The sequence below is a fragment of the Puma concolor genome, chromosome D3 (genome assembly GCF_028749965.1).
Source record: "Puma concolor isolate L17-30 chromosome D3, mPumCon1.1.hap2, whole genome shotgun sequence".
NCBI lineage: Eukaryota > Metazoa > Chordata > Mammalia > Carnivora > Felidae > Puma > Puma concolor.
In genome coordinates, this window is record NC_141678.1 from 46,057,539 (window position 1) to 46,078,158 (window position 20,620).

Here is a 20,620-nt window from a genome sequence, read left to right on the forward strand (position 1 = left end):
TGTGAGGCCCCCACTGCACAGCGCTGTGACTGGTGCTATGGGCCAGGTGCGGGTCAAGGTCATTTCCCTCTCTCCTAACATAAGTCAATCTCTGTTTTTTTTTAAAAAGCAAAAGGTGTCTCAGTATGTCCACAATAGATATGGTAGACTTTTCCAGCTAGATGACTAAGTTCTGGTCTTACCATCTTTTCTTGTCCTCTCGGAAGGGAGCCGTGGTGTCAGCCCCCCACTGAGCCTTCCTGACTGTGCCTCCTATCTCAAGCAGGCCAGTCCCCTTCCGAACTGCGTCTCAGGACATTCTGCGTCTGGGATAGTCTCCTCCCAGCTGACCTTCCTCTCTTCCCTTTTATGTGGCTGTGCACACACAGCTTCCTTGCAGCCAGGCAGCTGCACGAAAGTGCACTGAAGCTACCTCTTATCCCAAGAGTGGAATGGCCCTCTCTGCAAAATTGCAAGCACCACAGGGCTGGAGCTGTCTGCCTGCCACGCGGCCTGTCCCAGCTGTCAGCCTCTGCAGTGGGCCACAAGGAGCCCTACGTCTGGCAAATCCTATGGCCTAGAATTAGGTGGCATGGAAAACAGTGGTCACTTGGTCTGTCCCAGACCAGGAAGGAACCACAGCCTGGTTATTAGCACTTTGATTTGTAGTGATGTGTGCTGGCAAAACCTGGGCATTGGGAGTCTTTACACAGTTAGACTCGTAGGAGAGCTGGTACGTAGCACTGGCCTCACTTTTAATTCATTGTCTCTCAAGCCAGAAGGAATGAGTAACTACCCCGTGCCCATATCTCAGCCTCCAGTACTGCCACCTTCACTCACCTCTGTCACTGGAAGGAGGAGAGGTGCCTTCCAGGTGGTCAGGAGGTCCAGCCTATCAAAATCTCTCATGGCCCCCCAAGACAGATAGGACCACGCAGTGGTCCTCAGTGGGAACTGGAGCTGAAGACAGCAAGGACTGTCATCTCCTCTGGAAACTGCCTGACATAGCGGCCCTGGGCTCAGGGTGATTTGCCCAATACACAGAGTCTGGTCCATGCGGGGCCAGTATGGGGCAGTGGGCTCAAGGGTGCAGCATGTAAGGGTCTGGAAGCAGATGGTCGCTTTGGGGGCTTCCCACTCAGCTGCCCTGATTGTGTACCCCAAGCAGTTGAATTTGAGCCCTACAGATGGCCAGTTGCCCTGCAGCTGTTGACATAAAGCAGATGATGGAGAAGCCAGAAGAAGAAACTGAAGCAGAGAACACTTAGCAGTTTCACAGAATCCTGGGGTTCTGGCTCCAGAGTTTGTGATCTTCTCCCACAGAGCCACAGCTCAGAAAAAGAGACAAAAGTAAGACCGAAGAGAGAGCCATGGAAAGTACTCCCTCAGACTGAGGCCAAGGCCAACAAACACCTCCTGCCTGGGTCAGAGCTAAGGCCAGTGGGGGCAGCTACGTCCAGCCTGGGAAGAACAGAGAGGCTGTGTAGCAGCACCATTATGAGCAAGCGCCACTGCGCTGACTTGAATGGTGTCCCCAAAAAACAGGTTGAGGTCCTAACCCCTAGTACCTGAAACTGACCTCATTTAGAAATAGAGTGTTTGCAGATATAAACTAGTTAAGATGAAGTTGTACTGGAGTAAGGTGGGCCCTAATCCAACACGACTTGGTGTCTTTATAAACAGAGCTAGAGGACAGCCATGTGAACACCGACACATGGGGAGGACCCCATGTGATGATCGGCAGAGACTACAGTGACACATGTACAAGCCAGGGGATGCCTGGGACTACCAGAAGCTAGGAAGGAGCAAGGAAGGATTCTAGCCATAGTCTTAGAAGGAACAGAACTCACCTGACACCTAAATGTCAGACTTCTAGCCTCCAGAACTGAGACCATAAATTTCTGTTATTTAAGCCTCGCAGTTGATGGTGCTTGGTTACAGCAGCCACAGGAAACTAATGCAACCACTTTTGCATTCTCAGTCCGCCTAGGTGCTCAGATACGTCCACAATTTACCACCACCATCCTACCGGTCTTGAGTCTTGGAGGCATTTCAGCGCCCCTGAAGCCAGCCTGCCTCACCGCCATCCATGTAAGCAAGTGAACTGAAATGGCGGTGTCCTTGGGCACCTGCTTCAGGTGTGGCAGCAGGAAGCCTCCAGGAGTCCGTATGCCCATCCCCTTCCCCAGATGCCCTTGGACTTGTCAGAGCAGCCACCCTGGAAATGCTGGGCCCAGCTCTCTCATGTCTATCCCGTACCTTCCCTCTCCACACTATCCTGGAGGCTGCCAACCACTTGGAGGTCAAGAAATGACACAGGTGGAGGTTTGCAGAGATCCCCCACCCCAAAATGCACCATATCTACTTTAGAAAAGACCCAAAGAGTAGCCCAGTGACGGCCAAATAATAAGCGGAGGACCAGGCTGCCAGTAGGCTTTCCACTCCGTGCTGGGGGAACAGTGGTAAGGGCACAGCCATATGGCTGGAAACTCCACCAGGGTGACAGAGTGCCGCTTCTACAGCTCTAGGAGATGAACTCGAGGGCTTGGCCATCCCTGTGGCTGCCGTGTGCTGCCCTCACTAGGGAACAGGCACTGGTCGGGGGATTCACAGCATCAGCTCACTGGCCCTCCCCTTCCCCCCCCCCCATCTCCAGGGCCAGCCTTGAAATAAATGCACATGTCTATTTCTCCTGCCCTCAGGAAAAGTAGTTCCCTGCTCTGTACCCTAAGAGCTAGGACAGGGCTGCTTGTGAAAACAAGAGTGTCCCCTGAAAGGACTGGGTCCAGGGCTGCAGGCTGAGTGGGGTTCTTGGTCTTCATGGGGTCCTACTAAAGTTAGGACTGGTCAGGAAGTGGTGTGTGAGGGCCCGGGGCAAGACTCAGTGCCCCCAGGGAACTGAGGACATTGGGGCCTTTAGAGGACTCAGCAGCTCTGCCCTTACCCCATGTAGTGTGTGCATCAGTTATGGTTCAACTACGAAGAAGAGCATCCTTGTGAGCTAGTTTACAAAGAAAAGGATTTATCACAGGACACTAAACAGCTTCTAGAATCACTGTGGAGGCTGACAAGACAACCTAAGCTGGGATTTCAGGAATGATCCTGAGCCCACTCTGCAGAGCCAGGCCAGCAGGGGAGCTGTGCCTTGCCTCATCCTTGATCAGCACCCCCACACACACCCCGCAGTTGCTGGTTGGGAAGCTACACCAGCTGCTGGTTTCAGGCATGGTGGTGTTTCCACCTCTAGGAAGCTGCCACTGCCCCTGGCTTCAGATCCGTGCTGCCCTGCTGTGGTCTACACTGGTAGAGTGGGAAACCAGGACTCCCGCCATGACTTTTCTTGGCAGCAGAATCAACAGAAGCATGGCACTCAGCTTCAGTGCTGCCTCCTCGTGCCGGAGCACCGGACAGGAAGCACCAGAATTGTATTTGGAATCCTAGCTGTAAAGGAGTAGAAAGTACGGCAAAAGGCGTGTTCCCAGGAGAGGGCTGGGTATCTAGGCCACAGTGTATGTGAAGATGAATCACTGGGACAGTGGCCTGGATGCTAGCCAGGGGAGGAGACTGTGATGCGTAGGAAAGTCACCTGGGTGACATCATGATGCGGATCCAGGGCCCCACCCTCACACCCTGACTCTCTGCGCCTGGAGCAGAACCCTGTTTTGTGCCATCTCCCATTTCCGTGTTCTCGATAAAATTCTCCAGGGTCCTTTAGGTACGATCTGTTCTGTTTGTTTGATCTTCAGTGTAAACAAACCTATGAAGCAGCCACAGGAGGTATTCTTCCCTCATTTCAGAGAAGGGAAGGCGAGGCCCAAGGAGGTCAAACGTCTTTCTCAGAGTTGCCCAGCTTGCTGGAGGCAGAGCCACTGACCAGCACCCAGACGTTTCCACCTGCTAGCAGTCTCAGGCTGTCCACTGCTCTCATTTTGGCCCGATAGAGAAGGGAAACAGGAAGTCAGTGCATGTGGCGAGCTGGGAGACCCGGCTCCCAGTGCTGGCCCTGCCCCTTCACCCCTTCACCCCTTCACCCCTCTGAGCCTCTGCTTCCACATCTGTGAGATGAGGTGGCTGGAACGCACCTACAAGCTGCTTTTCTGCCGGTGAGAGAGCAAGCAGTGCTATGTGATCTATGTAGAAGACCGAGGAAAGCGGGGCTGCTGTGGTTGCCACAGAGAAGGATCCAGACCACCCCTTCCCAGTCTAGGATATCCTTGCTTGGGGCTCACAGGGCTTCAGTCCCCAACAAGGGCCCATGAGTGTTTGCTTGAGCCTGCTTATGTCACAGCAAACCTTGAGCTTTCATCCGCCGAGGAAGAGTAGGAGAGGCTGTCGCAGAGTTCAGGATGCTTGGGGAGGGGTAGAAGAGAGGGGTGGGGGGCTGGGTATTTAGGAAACAGAAGGATTGGCTGATTGGCCGGTGGGTCCAGCTTGAGATAAGAATGTCAGACGTAGTTCCCCATTCTGCCTGTTTCCTAAGTGAGAACTCTTACATCCTGTTCGGCCCAGAGGAGATGTTTGTTCGGGATGACAAAGCCATCTTGGAGGGCTGCCACAGGGGAAGCGTTCTCTGCCAGACCTTGGCAGTAAGTGGCCTCCATGAAGTCCCGTGCACTCTGCCTCGCTGCTCAGCAGAACGTCGCTGCATGCAAGTGCGTGTGCATGTGTATGTTTGCACACTGCTGCCGCATCACCACTCTCCTGCCCCTTGCTGGCACGTCGCAGGTGCACACGGTGGCTACCAGGACGGGCATGTCCCGGGCCAGCTGAGGGAGAGCCTTCTTGATAGGGCCAGAAAGACATGGCTCCAAGGAAGGACTCTGGGCATTGCCCCAAGTCTACTTCCACCCAGAATTTGAGAAAGTTCCGAACAAGTTCAGTGCAACTGTTTGAGTTACTGTTGCTCTGGTTTGCTTTTAGTCCCCAAAGCTGCTGTTCAGAAGGTGCCGTTCAGATCAGTGTGAATTTGGACATGCTTGCTCTTTGTTTCCTCTTGGTTATTGACTGACACCAGAGGCATTTCATGTGCCTGTGCTAAAATCCTGTCCGTCCAGGGGTGCTTGGCTGGCCCCTCTCAGTCCTAGAGTGTGCAGCTCTTGATCTTGGAGTTGAGGGTTTGAGCCCCACGCTGAGTGTAGAGATTGCTTAAAAATTAAAATCCTGAAGAAAATAAAAATGAACATCCTGCCCAACCAAGCATCTCCTGAATAGAGGTGTTTACAGATAGTTGCCAACCTTTGTTAGAACCATTGAGGAAACCTTTGACGCATCTTCTGGAAAAGGCCAGGCTGTTGCCCGTGAAGAAGCTGGCAGCAGCCATCCATGGGAACGGGCCTTCTTGTCAGAATCTGTTTCTTCTTTTTCTGGCTTTGCCTGGCGAAGGCTATTGCCTCTGGCTATGGCCAGCCAGAAGAGGCATCGTGCGTTGTTGCTGCCCTTTGAAAGCACGCCCCTGAGAGGGGATGAGGCTACGCTGGTGAGACCGAGCCAGAGACTGTGTCTGATTCAGAGTTAACAGTGTAGGGCACAGATGAGCAGGGAAGACCTGGCTACTCAGCAGAGGCTTGGAGGAACCTGTCTTAAGGACGGATAGGATGAGGAAGGGGGAGGGGAGGGGCACCTGGCTGACTCAGTCGGTAGAGCATGCCACTCTCGATCTAGGGGTTGTAAGTTCAATCCCCACGTTGGGCATGGAGCCTGCTAAAAGGGTGGGATGGGGGGAGAGGAGGAAACCCAAGGTTTAAAGGACTATTAACTATAGCTGACATCAAGTACGCACAATGGAATGTGATTCGGCCTTAAAAAGGAAGGGGATTGTGACCCCTGCACTGCAGTTGAACCTGGAGGACACGATAGTGAGTGAAACAAGCCAGGCACAAAAGGACAAATGCTGTGTGATCGCACTTGAATGAGGTGCCTGGAGAAGTCCAGTCCAAAACAGAATGGTGGTTGCCAGTAGGAGCTGGGGTGGGGGGTGGAGGGGTAGGGCATTGTTTAATGGGTGCACAGTTTTGGTTTTGCAAGAAGATGAAATTTCTAGAGACGGATGGCAGTGATGACTGCAAAACAATGTGAGCGTCCTTCATGCCACTGAACTGCATGCTTTTAAATGCTTAAGATGGTACCTTTTACGTGATGTATATTTTGCCACAGTTAAAAAAATAATAGCTAACATTTATCGAGTGCTTGCTGTATGCCATGCACCGCACAGAGCACTTTACTTCTGTAGTCATATGAAGTAGGCATTGTTAACTGTTTTCATTTTACAGATGTGAAACCTGATGTTTGGGGTTGTGGAAGTGTCCCACAGCCAGACGACTAGTTAAGTGTGGATTGAACCCACGTGTGTGGGTCCACACTCGATGCTGTAAACACTATGCTGTATGAATAACAGGCTGAACTACAGGAACTGAAGGAGGGGCTCCACTCCTTCCAGACACTGACTCCTGATTGGCTCGAGGCCGGTGTTTTCAGATGTCACCAGGTCCTGTTGTCACAGGGATTCCATCTATCTCCCGAGACCACGTCCCATTCAGGCTCTCGGGTTCAACAGGGCCCATGCTGTGGCTCTCCTCTTGGCTTCCCCATTGCTTGGTGGTGTCAGAAGTTGTGAGGTGGCTGTAACATATACGTAACTGCCACCCAGAACCCTTATTTTAATGAGTGACCCGGGTTGTCTGATGTGTTACAGACCACCGTCATTGACTACGTGAAGCCCTCAGATCTCAAGAAGGACATGAATGAGACCTTCAAGGAGAAATTTCCTCACATTAAACTAACACTCAGCAAAATAAGGAGGTATGTGAGGATCGACATCCACTTGAACTTTCCTTTCCATTCCGACTCTCACTTGGCATGCATTAAGCTCACGCTTTGTATGATGGTTCTTCCTGTAGTTCTGGGGAAATAAAACACGGGCATGTTCAGCAAAAAGAAGCTCATCTGATGCTGGCTGACCCCTGCCTCCATGAGTGAGAGCCAAGGGAAGCAGGACCGATGGCAGGGCTCTTGACATGAGCTCTTGACATGCATCTGAGGGTGGTTTCCTTAAGTGAAAGAATAATCAATCAGTTCAGTAGGAGTTATGTTACAGAAAACTCAGAATAGGAAACCTGCCACTCCCTGTTTTCTCCAATGTAGACAAAACAGAAAAGAGTAGGCGTCACAGCATTTGAGGTAATGCTTCACCCACAGTCGTCCACCCAAGAGTTGACAGCCAAGCGCTACCTTTAAGCTTTAAGCAGTTAGTAAAACAGCCAAAGTAAAATCAGGCCTGTATTTCCCCTGATTTCAGCTGATTGGATTGACTCTGTGGTGACCCACATCTGCCAGGCTGGAGAGGAGCTGACTGATGTTGTATCTGCGTGCCAGGACAGATTTTCAGTGCGTGTAGCGATGAGGGCTGGACTATACGCCAACACAGTGTTGGAGTATGTGCCAATATTTACATGCTGTGTCTCCCAATACTGATTTGATTCTGGCATGTTCCAAGCCAGAGACGTAAGAAAAAAAAGTTTTCACACTTTGTCCGTTAGCCGGGCAGCGTTCCTAAGCACACTGGCTGTTGTGCTGTTAGCCTAAACTCCTCTTCTGTCATGGTTCTTGAACGTGACTGATACTCAGCAGAGTTGATACCGAGCACCTAATTTATTTCTGAAAGTGCCTCTCTGGAATGATCATAGTTCCCCATCATAGTTTTCCTCTTTTCCTTTGGGTAGCTCTACTCCTAGTTCCCAGAGACTCTCAGATGCCACCTGGGTTCAGTGGGGTCCTCTGTGTCCCTTACTGACATCATCTATACAATTCCACCAGCAGAGAAGAGCCCCAGCAGCCTAAGTCTGTTGCCCACATGTAATGGAATTTTCTTACTCCTAGGGATTTAGTCCGATTCCACGTCACCATTCTGGGAATGAGAAAAAGGAAATGCTTTCAGGATGGATTAATGTTTTTCTTTGGGGTCCTCTGAAACTCCCAAGTTCTAATAATCTTCCTTTCTTCCTGTCTTTCTCTAGTCTAAAGCGAGAGATGCGGAAGCTTGCCCAGGAGGACTGCGGCTTTGAGGAGCCCACGGTGGCCATGGCCTTTGTCTATTTTGAGAAGCTCGCCCTCAAGGGAAAGCTAAACAAACAGAACCGGAAGCTTTGTGCTGGAGCATGTGTACTATTAGCAGCCAAAATCGGAAGTGACCTCAAAAAACACGAAGTCAAGCATTTAATTGACGTAAGTGACCTGAGTCCTGTTGGCTGAGGGAGCACCTGGGAAGAGCCTGGTCGATGATCCTGCCCAGAATTCCGATTGTTAGTAGCCACTGTGAGACCAGGGCCGTGAGGTCATCCTGCAGCAGATGTCTGGCCCCACATCTAAGGCTGTCCTAGAACAGAGGGATGATCCACTTTGACAAGATTCCCCCCCCCCCATATTGGGTCTGGCCATAAAAATCAATTTTTGGACACCATGAGGGGTGAAATTATTCTCAAAGCCACAGAAGCCACTGTAATGGAAAGGGGACTTATGAGCAATGTGACCCACAGCGTGTCCATCAGACCTTGGCTTCCTGTGACCTTAGTTGCCTCGTCTGTGGGGAAAGGTGTGGGTTTGATTCAGTAGTAGCTTCTTTTAAAGGAGAGCCCCATCAAAGAAAAGCAACCTTGATCTTAGATGGATATGTGAATGCCCGTTTTAAAATAAAATACAGTGTATTCATAGAAAATTTGAGATATAGTAAAGCCAACAGATCAGGAGACAGTTGCCATTGAAAAGTTAGCTTACACAGTTCCCAAAAGAAGTCTCTTAGCTCTATCTGCCATAACAAAATACCATGGACAGGGCAGCTTAAATATTGGTTTTTCCCAGTTCTGGAAACTGGGAAGTTCAAAACCAAGGTGCCAGCTGCATTATCTCCTGGTGAGAGTCATCTCCTTGGCTTGTGGATGGCTTCCTCCTCGCAGTGTCCTCCCCTTGCACAGAAAGAGCAAGCAGGCTCCCTGGTCTCTTCTTACAGGGGCACCAATCACATTGTGAGGACTCCACGTATCAGCTCCTCAACCTGACCATGTCCTAAAGCCTCCCAGTTAATATCATGCTAGAGGATAGGGTGCCAACATGCATTTGGCGGGGTAGGCAGCATACCTTGGGGGGGCCATGTGGGGAAGTACCAAGGTTGGTTAGGAGGCGGAGGGAGAAAGGGATACTGTGGGCAGGAGTCTTCACTCTGGCTTCCACAGGAAGGAACAGGCAAGGCAGCCTAAGCAGGCTTAGGACTGGATAGTTAGACTAATTTCAGTAGACTTTAGGGCATGGGGGCCACCCTACTTACCTCCTGGCCCTGCGTCATTAGGGCGGGTGGATAGAGGCCCAGAGAAGGTTGGGGTGCAGGCCTTGGATCGGTTGTTTTGGGTATGAAAGGTGTGCCCCCAGGCAGGTTGTCCACCCTCTCTAGGAATTGGCTGACCCTGAAAGTGGCCGTGCCTCCAGGATCAGCAAGGCCCCAGATGTCAAACCTCAGAATACAGAAAACACAAGACATGCCTAACACGATGCCCTTTATGTCTAGTTGTGCAGCTGTCTCCGTGGCAAAGGAGAGCAGAAAGGAAGCTAACGTAGGTATTCCCCACATAAGAAAGAGCATTCTTTTTGCTTTAATTTACCATTTTAATTATTCGTAAGTTTACAGTTGAGTGGTATTAAGTACACTCATATTGTTGTGGCCATCACCACCATCCAGCTCCAGAACCTTTTCATCTTGCAAAACTGAAACTCTTTTCCCATTAAGCAATAACTCTCCACTCCCTCTGCCTCCCAGGCCCTGGCCACCAGCATTCTGCTTTCTGCCTCTCTGAGCTAGTCTGTTCTAGGGACCTCACGGAAGTGGAATCACACACTGTCTGTCTTTTGTGACTGGCTTTATCTCCTTGCATTAGGTCTTCAAGATTCATCCATTTTGTAACGTTGTGTTAGAACTTCCTTCCTTTTTAAGATTAAATAATATTCCACTGTATGTGTATTGCCCATTTTGTTTATCCATTCATCCATCAGTGGAAGAAAGAATGTTCTTTAGGTCAGTGCTTTGCTGCTTCTAAGAAATGGTGCATAATCCTCTAGCTTGTATAGTATATACTTTTAGGAACATGGAGGGGAACTTTGGTTACTAAATCTGAGAATCAACAGGTTTACATAGATACTAACTGAACTAATAATCTTGACAAGTGTGAGGTTGTGTACATTTAGTTGTAGCCTAGTAATAGACCAGACAGTGTGTCCATGCAGGATATACAGGCAGTGGTTTTCACATTTGCAGTAGCAGTTAGTTTGACACAGGGTCCCAGCCCTGTTATAATCAGTGGCCACCAATGGCTCTGCGGGGGAGTTTTGTTTTGTTCTGTTTTTTAAGCCCAAACCGGCTAAGCCAGAGCAGAATGTGTCCTGGCAAAAACAAGGCCTTCCCTGCCCACCCTCCCCTGGTCGTTCTCCTTCATGTCTACTCCAGCAGCGCCCACAGTTGGGTGGATTGAGCTCCGCCCCACACCAGATTGTCTGGCATCCTCTGCCCTTAGATGACATAGTTTGTTTCTACCCCTACTACCAATGGGACAAAGATGACCAATTCACAGCGTTGGGTCGTGTGGAAAGGCATGGAGCGCGGTGCATTCTGCTGCCAAACCGTGTGTGTTTGACCTTCGCACTCCCCCGCCTCCCCCCCCCCCCCCCCCCCGCCAGCCACGGAGATGGCTGAGGTGCTTCATGGTGTATATTCTGGTGCCAGCGGGGAGCCCCTGGGTGCAAGCTAAACACAGCCGCGTGCTCCGGCCGTTCACATGCACACACTCAGGCTGTATGACACCCTGGAAGGGAGCTGATCTCAACAGGTCTTGGGTCTTCGTGTGTGAAAGGACCAAACTACATAGAGTCCGCCCACCCAATCCTGAACTTCCCAGGTGGTCATTGCTGTTGTAGGTGATGTGCGATCTTTTTAGTCTTCCCTCTAAGCCTGAATAAGCTACTTGTAACAGGTGGAGTTGAAATCTCAATTGAGTTGGTATCTCAGCGTTGCCATTTACTGTCCCATTTCACCTTAGGCTCAGCTATTTACCCTCTTGACCCTGTTTTCTCTCCTCTGTAAAGTGGGCATAAATGTCACATTGAACTTATAAGATTATTGAGAGAGTAAATGAAGTCGTGGGACCGTGGGTCCTCGGGGACGTTCGACTCTTTCACCAGGACTGAGAGCAGGAAGTACAGCTGAAGCCTGCCTCCCTTTCTTCCTCCACAGTCTTGCCTGTAATGGGTTTCTCTGTAAACACTCCTGGGCTGGTGGGTAGGGAGCTTACATGTGGAGAAAGGCAAGGACTTTGATTGCAAAGCTGATATGCTCTTGGTTTCCTTTCATTCTGTTGCAGAAACTGGAAGAGAAGTTCCGGCTGAATAGACGAGAACTGATTGCCTTTGAATTCCCAGTGTTAGTGGCCTTGGAGTTTGCTCTTCATCTGCCGGAGCACGAGGTCATGCCCCATTACAGACGCCTGGTGCAGAGCTCCTAGCACAGGCCCTAAGAAGGGCCAGGGACCACTTCCTCTGAGCTTGCAGAACAGCACTTACTACTGGAAATGCAAAAATAGAACTCGACATACCAGCCTTTTTTCCTCTCCACATGTTTTCGTGTAGGGCAGTACCGGAAACTTTTCAGGGAGTCTTGGTCTGGCTAGCTGGGATGACCCACGAGCAGTTTATTACTCAGCAGGGGAAGGGGAGAACCGTGCGTAAGATGGCACAGGGCCTTTCCCCTTTCCCCTGGCGACACTCTGCAGCTGTCCCCTCCCTGCTGTTCTTCCCGGGCATGCACAGACCTCGCCAGTGCGGCACAGGGCCTTCTCTCCAGACCTGGTCCAACTCAGTGCAGAGTTCTAGAGCAGAGCGGGGAGGAGAATTTGCAGCAGCTGGGGGAATGCTTTGAAAACATACCCTGTGTCAAAAGAGTGTGCCAATGTTTTCGTATCAGCTCTTGGAAATGCACTTTCCCCCGGAGTGTGTGAGTGTGAGAATGTGTGTGTCTGACAGATATCACGTCAGCCCTCGGCCCCCAAAGCCGGTCCCGCCCGCCAGAGAGCAGACCTCCACCTGGGGTCGTGAGCCAGGCTGACCTTCAGCAGTTAGTTCTAGATCAGCTCTGGATCGTAATCACTCTCTGCTCCACACCAGATTGTCTGGCATCCCCTGCCCTTAGAAGGTGACGTAGTTTCTGTTAATGCTCCTACCACCAACGGGACGAAGATGACGAGTTCGCGGTGTCGGGTCTTGTGGAAAGGCATGGAGCGTGGTGCTCTATACCTTTCTGCTGCCACACCTTGTGTATGCGTTTGACCTTCGCACTTTTCCCACTGTGGAGACGGCTGGGGTTGTGCTCCGTGGTGTGTGTTCCTGTACTCTATGTTAGAGTGCATAATAAGCACGTTTATTGTGCTATATATATATATATAAATGTTTTATAAGATTCCAGAATAGGGGTAAGACGCATGATGGGTGTTTCGAGGCTTCTGACCTCTGGGATGAGCTGCGGTTCGGTCACCTGAGGAGGCAGCGACGTATCTGCCACATAAGGCTGGCTGTGCTGAATGGGGACTGTAGCTTATATGGACTGGCTGGGATGACGTCACCACACCATCCCCTCGCAGCCACGAGAGGTGCCTGCTGGAGTTCACCTGACAAAGCCTGTGGCCATGTAAAAAGAATTAAAATATTTTGTTTCTATATACATGTGTGGATGTGTAGATGCAGATATGTCACCAGTCACCTCATGCCCTGCCCCTGTCCCCATCTGCACACAGAGTGGGAGCTTCTCCGGTCACCCCAGAGAACAGGTGACAGGGAAGCTGAGTGTGCATAGCTTTGGTTAGCGGAGCCAAAAAAAAAAATCGCCACACAGGACAGGATTTCAAGGAACAGCTGGGGAGAGAACAGATTGAATACTCCCCTGCTCCAGAGTCCTAGAGTTAACTGAACTTAGTACTCAATACTTTGCCAACGCATTTCCTTGGCTGGATTCAGTTGTAAGACAGGTGGGGGCTAGACGAACGTGATCTCTAAGTCAACGTGTAAGGGGCGCCTGCTGTTGTGAAGCAAATTGGGAACGAAGCATAGTGTTTGGAGCGTCTCTGTCACCTGAAGTAAACATGCTCTTGACCTTCGCCTCCTGGTGTCTGTCACTTGCTCTCTGACAAGCCACCCCAGACTCTCCACCTGCTCGGCTCCCTGGTGAGTGCCTGGCAGATGGAAAGCCTTTCTGAGGAGCAAGGCCACTAGCATCTAAAATTGCCCACGGAGCTCCCCACTGTCCATCTGCCTTGAATCTCCTGCCAGGCTCAGAGGGACAGCTGATTGATAGGGTAACATGCCACCGAGGTCCTTCCTGTGTCTTAAATCAGGCTAGTATTTTTGGGGGGCCATTTAGTTTTTAGCAAAGTTAGCAAGCTGAACTTGGTCCATTTTTTTTAAGACAGTTTTAAACTATTTTGGCCTGTGGATTTGTTGAGTGGGGAGTTTTAATTTAGTTGGGAGGGGTGCTAAGAAGGAAAGATTTTTGTCAAAAGGCTTCTTTTTGCTTGTCCTTAACCTGAGCTTTTTGAAGGTAAAGGAGGATGAGACCGAGGTAAGGGATGGTCATTGCCAGAGCAGCCCCCATAATCTGGTACATCCCAGGGCTTTGACTAGGAGTCAGGGAGCCTGAGTCTGTATGGAGAGGAGGCCACTCCACAGACTGTTCTAGAGGACCGTGAGTTTCTGCCCTTTCACCCTCCACCACAAGGGGCGGGTTTAGCCCTTGCCAGCCCAGCTTCCTCAGACTTGCTGCGATGCCTCTCCAGCTCTCCCCATGCACAAATGTCTGTGGGGAAGCCACACCCGGCCACATGTCCCACAGGCTAGCACTAGCTGCTCTGCCTCACATGGTTCCCCCAGACTGGCCTCTTCTCGGACTGGACTGTTAGGTAAGAGATGGAACCCAACCGAGCCGACAGGCTAGGGCAGCCACTGGGGAGGAGGGGCCCCTGCCTCCCAGAGCAGCTGCCCCAGGGGGGCCTGAGCCAGCCCAGTGACGGCAGAGGTCACTCCTTTCCCTCCATTTCCCCCAGTCAAACCTAGATGGACACAGGAAACGCGCCAAATGCAAAGCTGATTGTTTTGTGGGTTTTTCCTTGTTTTTAACTTAAACCTCCCCCCTACTCCCGTTTCTATGGTCTTCACCCAGCAGGCCCGTTTCGGGGTGGTCCCTTACTGCACATAAACCATACCACAGCCCCTACCTGCCCTCCTGATGTGGCAGCAGGTGACATTGGATATCCCTTCCCATCTCCTTGTTACTCTGTCCTGTCCCCTTCCTGCCCCAACAGCAAACAAAAAAACTTACAGCCCCTGCTGCTGACTTGTTTCAGACGTCTCTGGTTCAGGGCGGTAGGCCTCTCCCTCTGGCCACCTCCACAACTCAGAGCCTGAAGCTGCCATGCCCCCCACCCTCACCTTGCAATCTGCTTGAGAACATTTGAGCCAGGTAGTTTTGTTACCTGTTAGTCATGTCCAGTGATGGGGTGGAGGGGGGAGTCCTTCAAAGAATGGGGTGTATGAGGGGAGCATCCTAGGGGTAGTCTTGAGTTTCTCTTCTGAAGGCTGTCAGGGCTGTTAAGGACCACGCCGGCCACGTCACGACAGGGCCAGGTAGGAGAGCACTGGCAGCCGGGGAAGAGAGGAAACCTCAAGGCTATAAATCCGGAGTCACGTGTCATTAACACCAAGAATCGGTGAAAGAAATGATCTTACTGCCAAAGGACCTCCGTGCGGAATGCTAGAGTGCTAACTCAGAGCCCCCACTCCATAAAGGGACAGACTCCAGAAAGTCTGCAACACAGGGCTGAAGCATGCAAACGCCCCTGGCAAGTAAGGTGCTTGCCTACATACCATCGCCACTGCTGTCCGGCTACTCAAAGTGTGGTCCAAGGACCACAGCATCGGCATCACCTGGGGGCTTGTTCCAAAGGCAGAATCTGCAGCTTCCTGAGATTTCATGCAGATCCACAGACATTAATGTCTTAGAGTCACTGTTCCAAATAAGCACAGAAAACCTTTTTGTCTAAAAAAAAAATAACCACCTATCATACAGAGTTATCTAAGATAGAAAAAGAGGCAGACACTGGAGATGGTTAATTCAACAACAGTAACTAACATACCACCAGTCTCTCGCTGAAAGGTACTTTTGACATTGGATTCCCTAAGCCACTGCCTCTAACATTCTCTGGATGCACATGGCCAGAAAGATCTCAACTGGACAGAGCGACAGCTCATTTACTGTAAATCGGAGCTGGCTCACAGGAGATTGCCTCATCTAATGTTGATTGGTGTTGCTGCTCAGACAAGGTCTGTGCCCCGGGCTCTTGGGCCTATGGCTGAAGAGTTTGGTACTAAACGCAACTCCCCAGGGCTGCTGTGGGGGCTGGATAGTCATGACCTTGGGGACATCACGGGTGAGCACACCTCCATTTTGCTTTTTCATTGGGGTCCACCTACCATTTTTAAATACATTGGGCTCTGTGGGTGACAAGAGGACCCCAAGAGCCTGCCCCCGAGGGGCTTCCAGAGGTTAAGGAAGGACTACTGGGGGTGGGTAGAAGGCACCTCTACCAGGAGCCATGATACTAATCTCCAGAGGGACGCCTGAATGCAGACGCTCAAAAGCCAAGCTCCAGGGCAGGCCTGGAGTGGAGGAGTCCAAGGCAGCAGGCTGGTAATAATTGCTGCCCAGGGGTCAGCCTAGTACCTGGATGACAAGGCAGGCCAAGTTAGAGCCATTGTTTGGTCCTAGGAGTAGAGCCCACAAAGACAGGCAGGATGAAACTGGGGACTCCTTACCAGGGCGCCTGGGCGGGCTGATGAGAAGCCAGAGTCACGAACTGTGATAGGCGGTTGGACGTTGTGCACTGATGGCTGGTGGGGCAGAGCCGGCGAGGACTTCATACTCACCAAGCAGATTCCACACGCCAGACCTGTGCTAGGCACTTAGAGCACATGTTCTTAGTCAACCCTTAAACAAACTATAAAATTAGGGGTCATGCTCCCGTTTCACAGATGGAGAGACAGGCTCTGAAAGTCACTTTCCCAAGAGCACACGGTTATGAAATGGTAAAGGCAGGATTCAAATCCAGGTCTGTCTCATTCCAAAGCCCAACCAGCTGTCCTGCCTCAAGCTGGGTCAAAACAGAGAAGCTAAGAAAGCGGGAGGCCGTTGCTCAGCTGCCCTCAGATGTCCCCCTTGAACTGCTGCCCTGATGGCCCCTCAGGGGAGGGGGGGCCTTCCCCCCACCCACACAGCAGCCACCAGCCCTTTCTGTGCAGAAAGAAGAAGGGATCTGGAGCTGCTAAGTCCAGAGCACTGTCCTCTGGGATGCGAGCAGGCTCCGCGGCTGATGTGGGACACACTTCCGGGCCCTGGGAGAACAGGGGCTTTGTAGAAAACACGCTTCTGCAACAGGTGAGCCAAGGGGCTTTTGCATCTAAGTGGAAGATCACAGTGTAACGTGCCAGCATCGGTGGCCACCAACATCCGACCAGTTTCCCATTGTTTATGTATGGGTTTTCCACTGTGTGTTATAATTATCACAAATTCTCTTTGCCTCTTGACTCTGCATGTTCCCTGGCCGCTATCCCTCCTATCCGTAGATGACTAGGAAACGCATATTTGTTTTTCTCTAAGATGAGGCCAAGTACAACCTGGGCAGGCAGTCAGCTGGCAGGAAAGGCCACACTGCAGTGGAGTCCAGAGAACGGCTTAGGGGTTATGAGCTGCTTGAGACTTCACCCCTCCACCCTCAAATGTTACTTGCAGAACACAGGCCTCGTCAGATGTGCACAGAGACCATTTCACGGTCATTAACTGTTACTCTAGACCACAGGGTTCAGGAGGACAGGAACAGTACTCGCTGCCACATCCCCAAGCACTCAGCGCAGTGCGTGGTGCGCAGAATTCACCAAATAAATGTTGGTCAAGTCTAACGAGCCATCATCACAAAACAATCCCTTCATCGGGCGAATTATCAGTCGGTTCTCTGCTCAGGTCTTGCTCAGCTCTGACCCCACAGACCACAGCACCCAAGCGCCCTCGCCCTCTGGCTGCTGATTTGGCTCTGCCGAGGATAAAAAAAGAGGAGGAGGAGAAGGAGGTCCAGCTCTCTGGCTCCACAGCCCAACCCCCACCTCACCCAAAGGGCCCTGCTAGTCCTGGGGCCTCTTGGCCTTCATGGTCCCTTAACCCATCCACACGTCCATAAACAGTTCGCTCACTGAACTCACTTTACTTGCCTCCCTATTGCAAGTGCCAACCCCACCTGGCACACCCAGTTGACAGGCTAGTGACACCATGTTTCATCAAGCAGGAGCAATTGGGAAAACAAGCATTCTATACTTCCAAATCATTCTGGAAAGAAACAGTGAAAACTGTCCCACTGAACCATTAAGAAGTGAGAACAGTCAAAAAAATCATGTGCCTTAAAAAGGCAGGAGGGGGGCGCTTGGGTGGCTCAGTCAGTTAAGCGTCTGACTCTGTTTTGGCTCAGGTCACGATCTCAGGGTTGGTGGGTTCAAGCCCCACATCAGGCTCTGTGCTGACAGCACTGAGCCTGCTTGGGACACTCTCTCTCTTTCTCTGCCCCTCCCCTGCTCTCTCTCAAAATAAACATTAAAAAAAAAAAAAAAAAAAAAAGACAGTTTGGCTACAATGAACCTGATTCTGAAAACAGCCCTCCTCAGGGTGGTATCCAGGCCCCCTCTCCACCAAATGGGCCTTCCTTTGAAACCTCAGGGTTCTTGGTCATTCCTTCATGAGGGGCTTTGAACAGGAGCTGATCATCAAAGATGACAAAACAAAACCAAACCAAAAAAAAAAAAAAAATCAGTGGGTCCATAGGAGGGAGGCTGATGGCATCTTCTGGCAGAACTACTATCAATTATTTTTTAAAAACTCTTGAGGGGCGCCTGGGTGGCTCAGTCGGTTAAGCAGCCGACTTCGGCTCAGGTCATGATCTTGCGGTCCGTGAGTTCGACAGCTCCGAGCCTGGAGCCGGTTTCAGATTCTGTGTCTCCCTCTCTCTGACCTTCCCCCGTTCATGCTCTGCCTCTGTCTCAAAAATAAATAAACGTTAAAAAAAAAAAATTAAAAAAAAAAAAAAAAAAAAAACTCTTGAGTTCCAGACCCCACCTACCAGCTCAATCCTAGTCCTACTGGGGTGCAGTAGGTGAGGTGGGGGTCACTGTGTCAGTCCTCCCAAAAGGTACCCCTCAGGCCTGATGGGACATTGATGCATTCAGGCTGCTAGGGATTTCAGCCTTAATTTTTTTTTATTTTAGTATTTATTTTTGAGAGAGAGCGCGCGCACACACACGCGCGCATGAGCAAGTGAGCATGAGCAAGTGAGCAGGGGAGGAGCAGAAAGGAGACAGAGAATCCAAAGCAGGCTCCAGGCTCTGAGCTGTCAGCACAGAGCCCAGCATGGGGCTCGAACCCACAAACCTTCAGATCGCAACCTGGGCTGAAGTCAGACGCTTAACCAACTGAGCCACCCAGGGACCCCTCTAGCCCTGAGTTTTTAGAGGAGAACTCCCGCAGGCCAAAGAGGCAGGCAGGTGTGTAAAGGTATAAAGACAGTGGTGGTGAGCAGCCCGAGGGCCCGGAGCACTAGGACGGCTGGGATGGCGAGCACTGTGCAGCTGCCTGGCTGACGCTGAAGAGCACCCAGCTTTCTCACAGCCCAGCGGGAGCCTCAGCGACCTCCCTCACTTTGGGGGAGAGACACGGAGGACGGCCTGTGGGCGTGGCCTGCGCTGCAGGGCCCAGCCTGAGCCACCTGCGCGCCCACCCAAGGCCACAGCTGAGCCCGCTCATCCTGTGAACCAGGCCCGACGGGTCCTCCTGCCTCCACACACTCAGACACGCACACGGACACACTCACAGACATCCGCCCCCCTGCCCCCCACGGCATTGGATGTCATTTTCTCACGACCCAGGAACAAGCCCCTCCCACACGGTCACCAGGTCACCAGCGGCAGAGCGCGGAGGCGTGGAGCGGGCCGGGACTCAGAGGCAGAGTCGGAGACAGTGTATGCCCCGCCCCATTCACAGCACGGTTACACCAGCCGTCAGCCAGAGCTGGCCCTGAGGACTCGGATGTCCCCATCCCACATCCCATGTTTCTAGTCGGAGGGCCGTGGTGCCGGGCAGCGCACAGCGGTATTTCGCTCGTGTTCTCACACCCCGAGAGGCACCTCTCCATTCTTGTCCCCACTGCTGGGGGGGACAGGGGTGCTGGCTGCGGCTCAGGGACCCACGAGCTGGGCGAGGCGCAGTGACTGCCTCCACAAGGTGGCTGCTCCCACACCTGTCGGCCAGCAAATGGGCCCTGGATGCCTCGCTGCTGTCTTTAGCTCCAGTTACCCGCCACGTGCTGATGGCAGCAACCCCAAGTCCTTGTGTCACCAGAGCTCCCTCCCTCCACAGCCCCAGGTGTCACCCTGCCAGGTGGAGCCGCCCGGTGGCTTCTCTCCCCCTAATCTCCTCCCTTCCAAAGGTTTCCCGTGCCCAGAACCAGGAAGCCTGGGCAGAGTGGGCCTGGCGGCCGGGCCTTGTAGCCTGGGTCCCCCACTCAGGGGAGGGAGTGGTGACAAACAGCCTAGAGAGTGGGGGGGCCCCCTGACCCTTGGCCCTGCAACCGCGTCTGCACTGGGCCCGACACCAGAGTCTCAGAAGCCAAAGGCGCTGGCACCGCGTCTCCATCAGAGCCCAGGTGGAAATGCCACCTGTTTCACAGCTCACCCCGAAGAACCAGGGCAGTCGAGCAGGGAGACGGACCCCGCCTAGCCAGCTGCTGTACAGCCAGCACTCACAACAAAACCCGGGCTGGGACGAGGCTGCCTCCTCACCCTCACCGCCCAGCAGACGCCCCAGGCCACACCGCGTATCACAGGTGCGTTCCCGCGCAGCCACAGCCCTGCAGTCCGGGCAGCAACAGAAAGTCAGTTTCTCACAGTTTTGGAGGCTCGCAGTCTGAGACGGAGGTGCTGGCAGGGTTGGTTGGCTTCCTCTGGGGTCTCTCCTGCGGCCTCTTCTTCCTTTTCTCTGTGACTGCACATCCCTGGTGTCTCTTCCGGGGGCCCAGCTTTTCCTTTTCTTCTAAAGACAACAGTCAGACTGGATGAGATCTCACCCATGCCGGCCTCATTTAACCTTAACTACCTCTTAAAGGCCCAGTCTCCAGACAGGGTCACGTTCTGAGCTCTGGGGGTTAGGGCTTCAACACATGACTTTAGGGGGCACACAGTTCAGCCCATAATACTCAGAGTGTCCATTACCCACCAAGTCAAGGCCATTCACGTGTCCACTCAGGCTCTACAGACATGTCAGATCAGAATCCAAACAGGCTGCTCTGGATGGGATGCTTCCTGTCCTCTACCCAGCCCCGAGGACCTAGATGGTTGTGTTCTTTCCACCCCCGCCCCCACCTCCAGCCCCCAATCTTCTGCTCTCAGAAAAAGGGTTTTGGGGTGCCTTGGTGGCTCAGTCGGTTAAGCTTCTGACTTCGGCTCAGGTCATCATCTCACCATTCGTGAGTTC

At 52.1% G+C, this 20,620-nt stretch overlaps 1 protein-coding gene across 4 annotated transcripts in view; it reads left to right on the top strand.

Annotated features, from left to right (window-relative positions):
* The window catches only part of CABLES1 (Cdk5 and Abl enzyme substrate 1), a 129,213-nt gene extending 116,486 nt beyond the window's left edge, over window positions 1–12,727 (top strand). For all 4 annotated transcript variants that reach the window (XM_086682613.1, XM_086682611.1, XM_025931163.2 and 1 more), the window contains 3 exons: window positions 6,671–6,777; window positions 7,992–8,199; window positions 11,376–12,727. In XM_086682613.1, coding sequence (XP_086538739.1) covers window positions 6,671–6,777; window positions 7,992–8,199; window positions 11,376–11,516 — 456 coding nt within the window. In that variant the 3' untranslated portion in view covers window positions 11,517–12,727. The remainder of the gene's footprint in view (window positions 1–6,670; window positions 6,778–7,991; window positions 8,200–11,375) is intronic.
* Window positions 12,728–20,620: the final 7,893 nt, after the last annotated feature.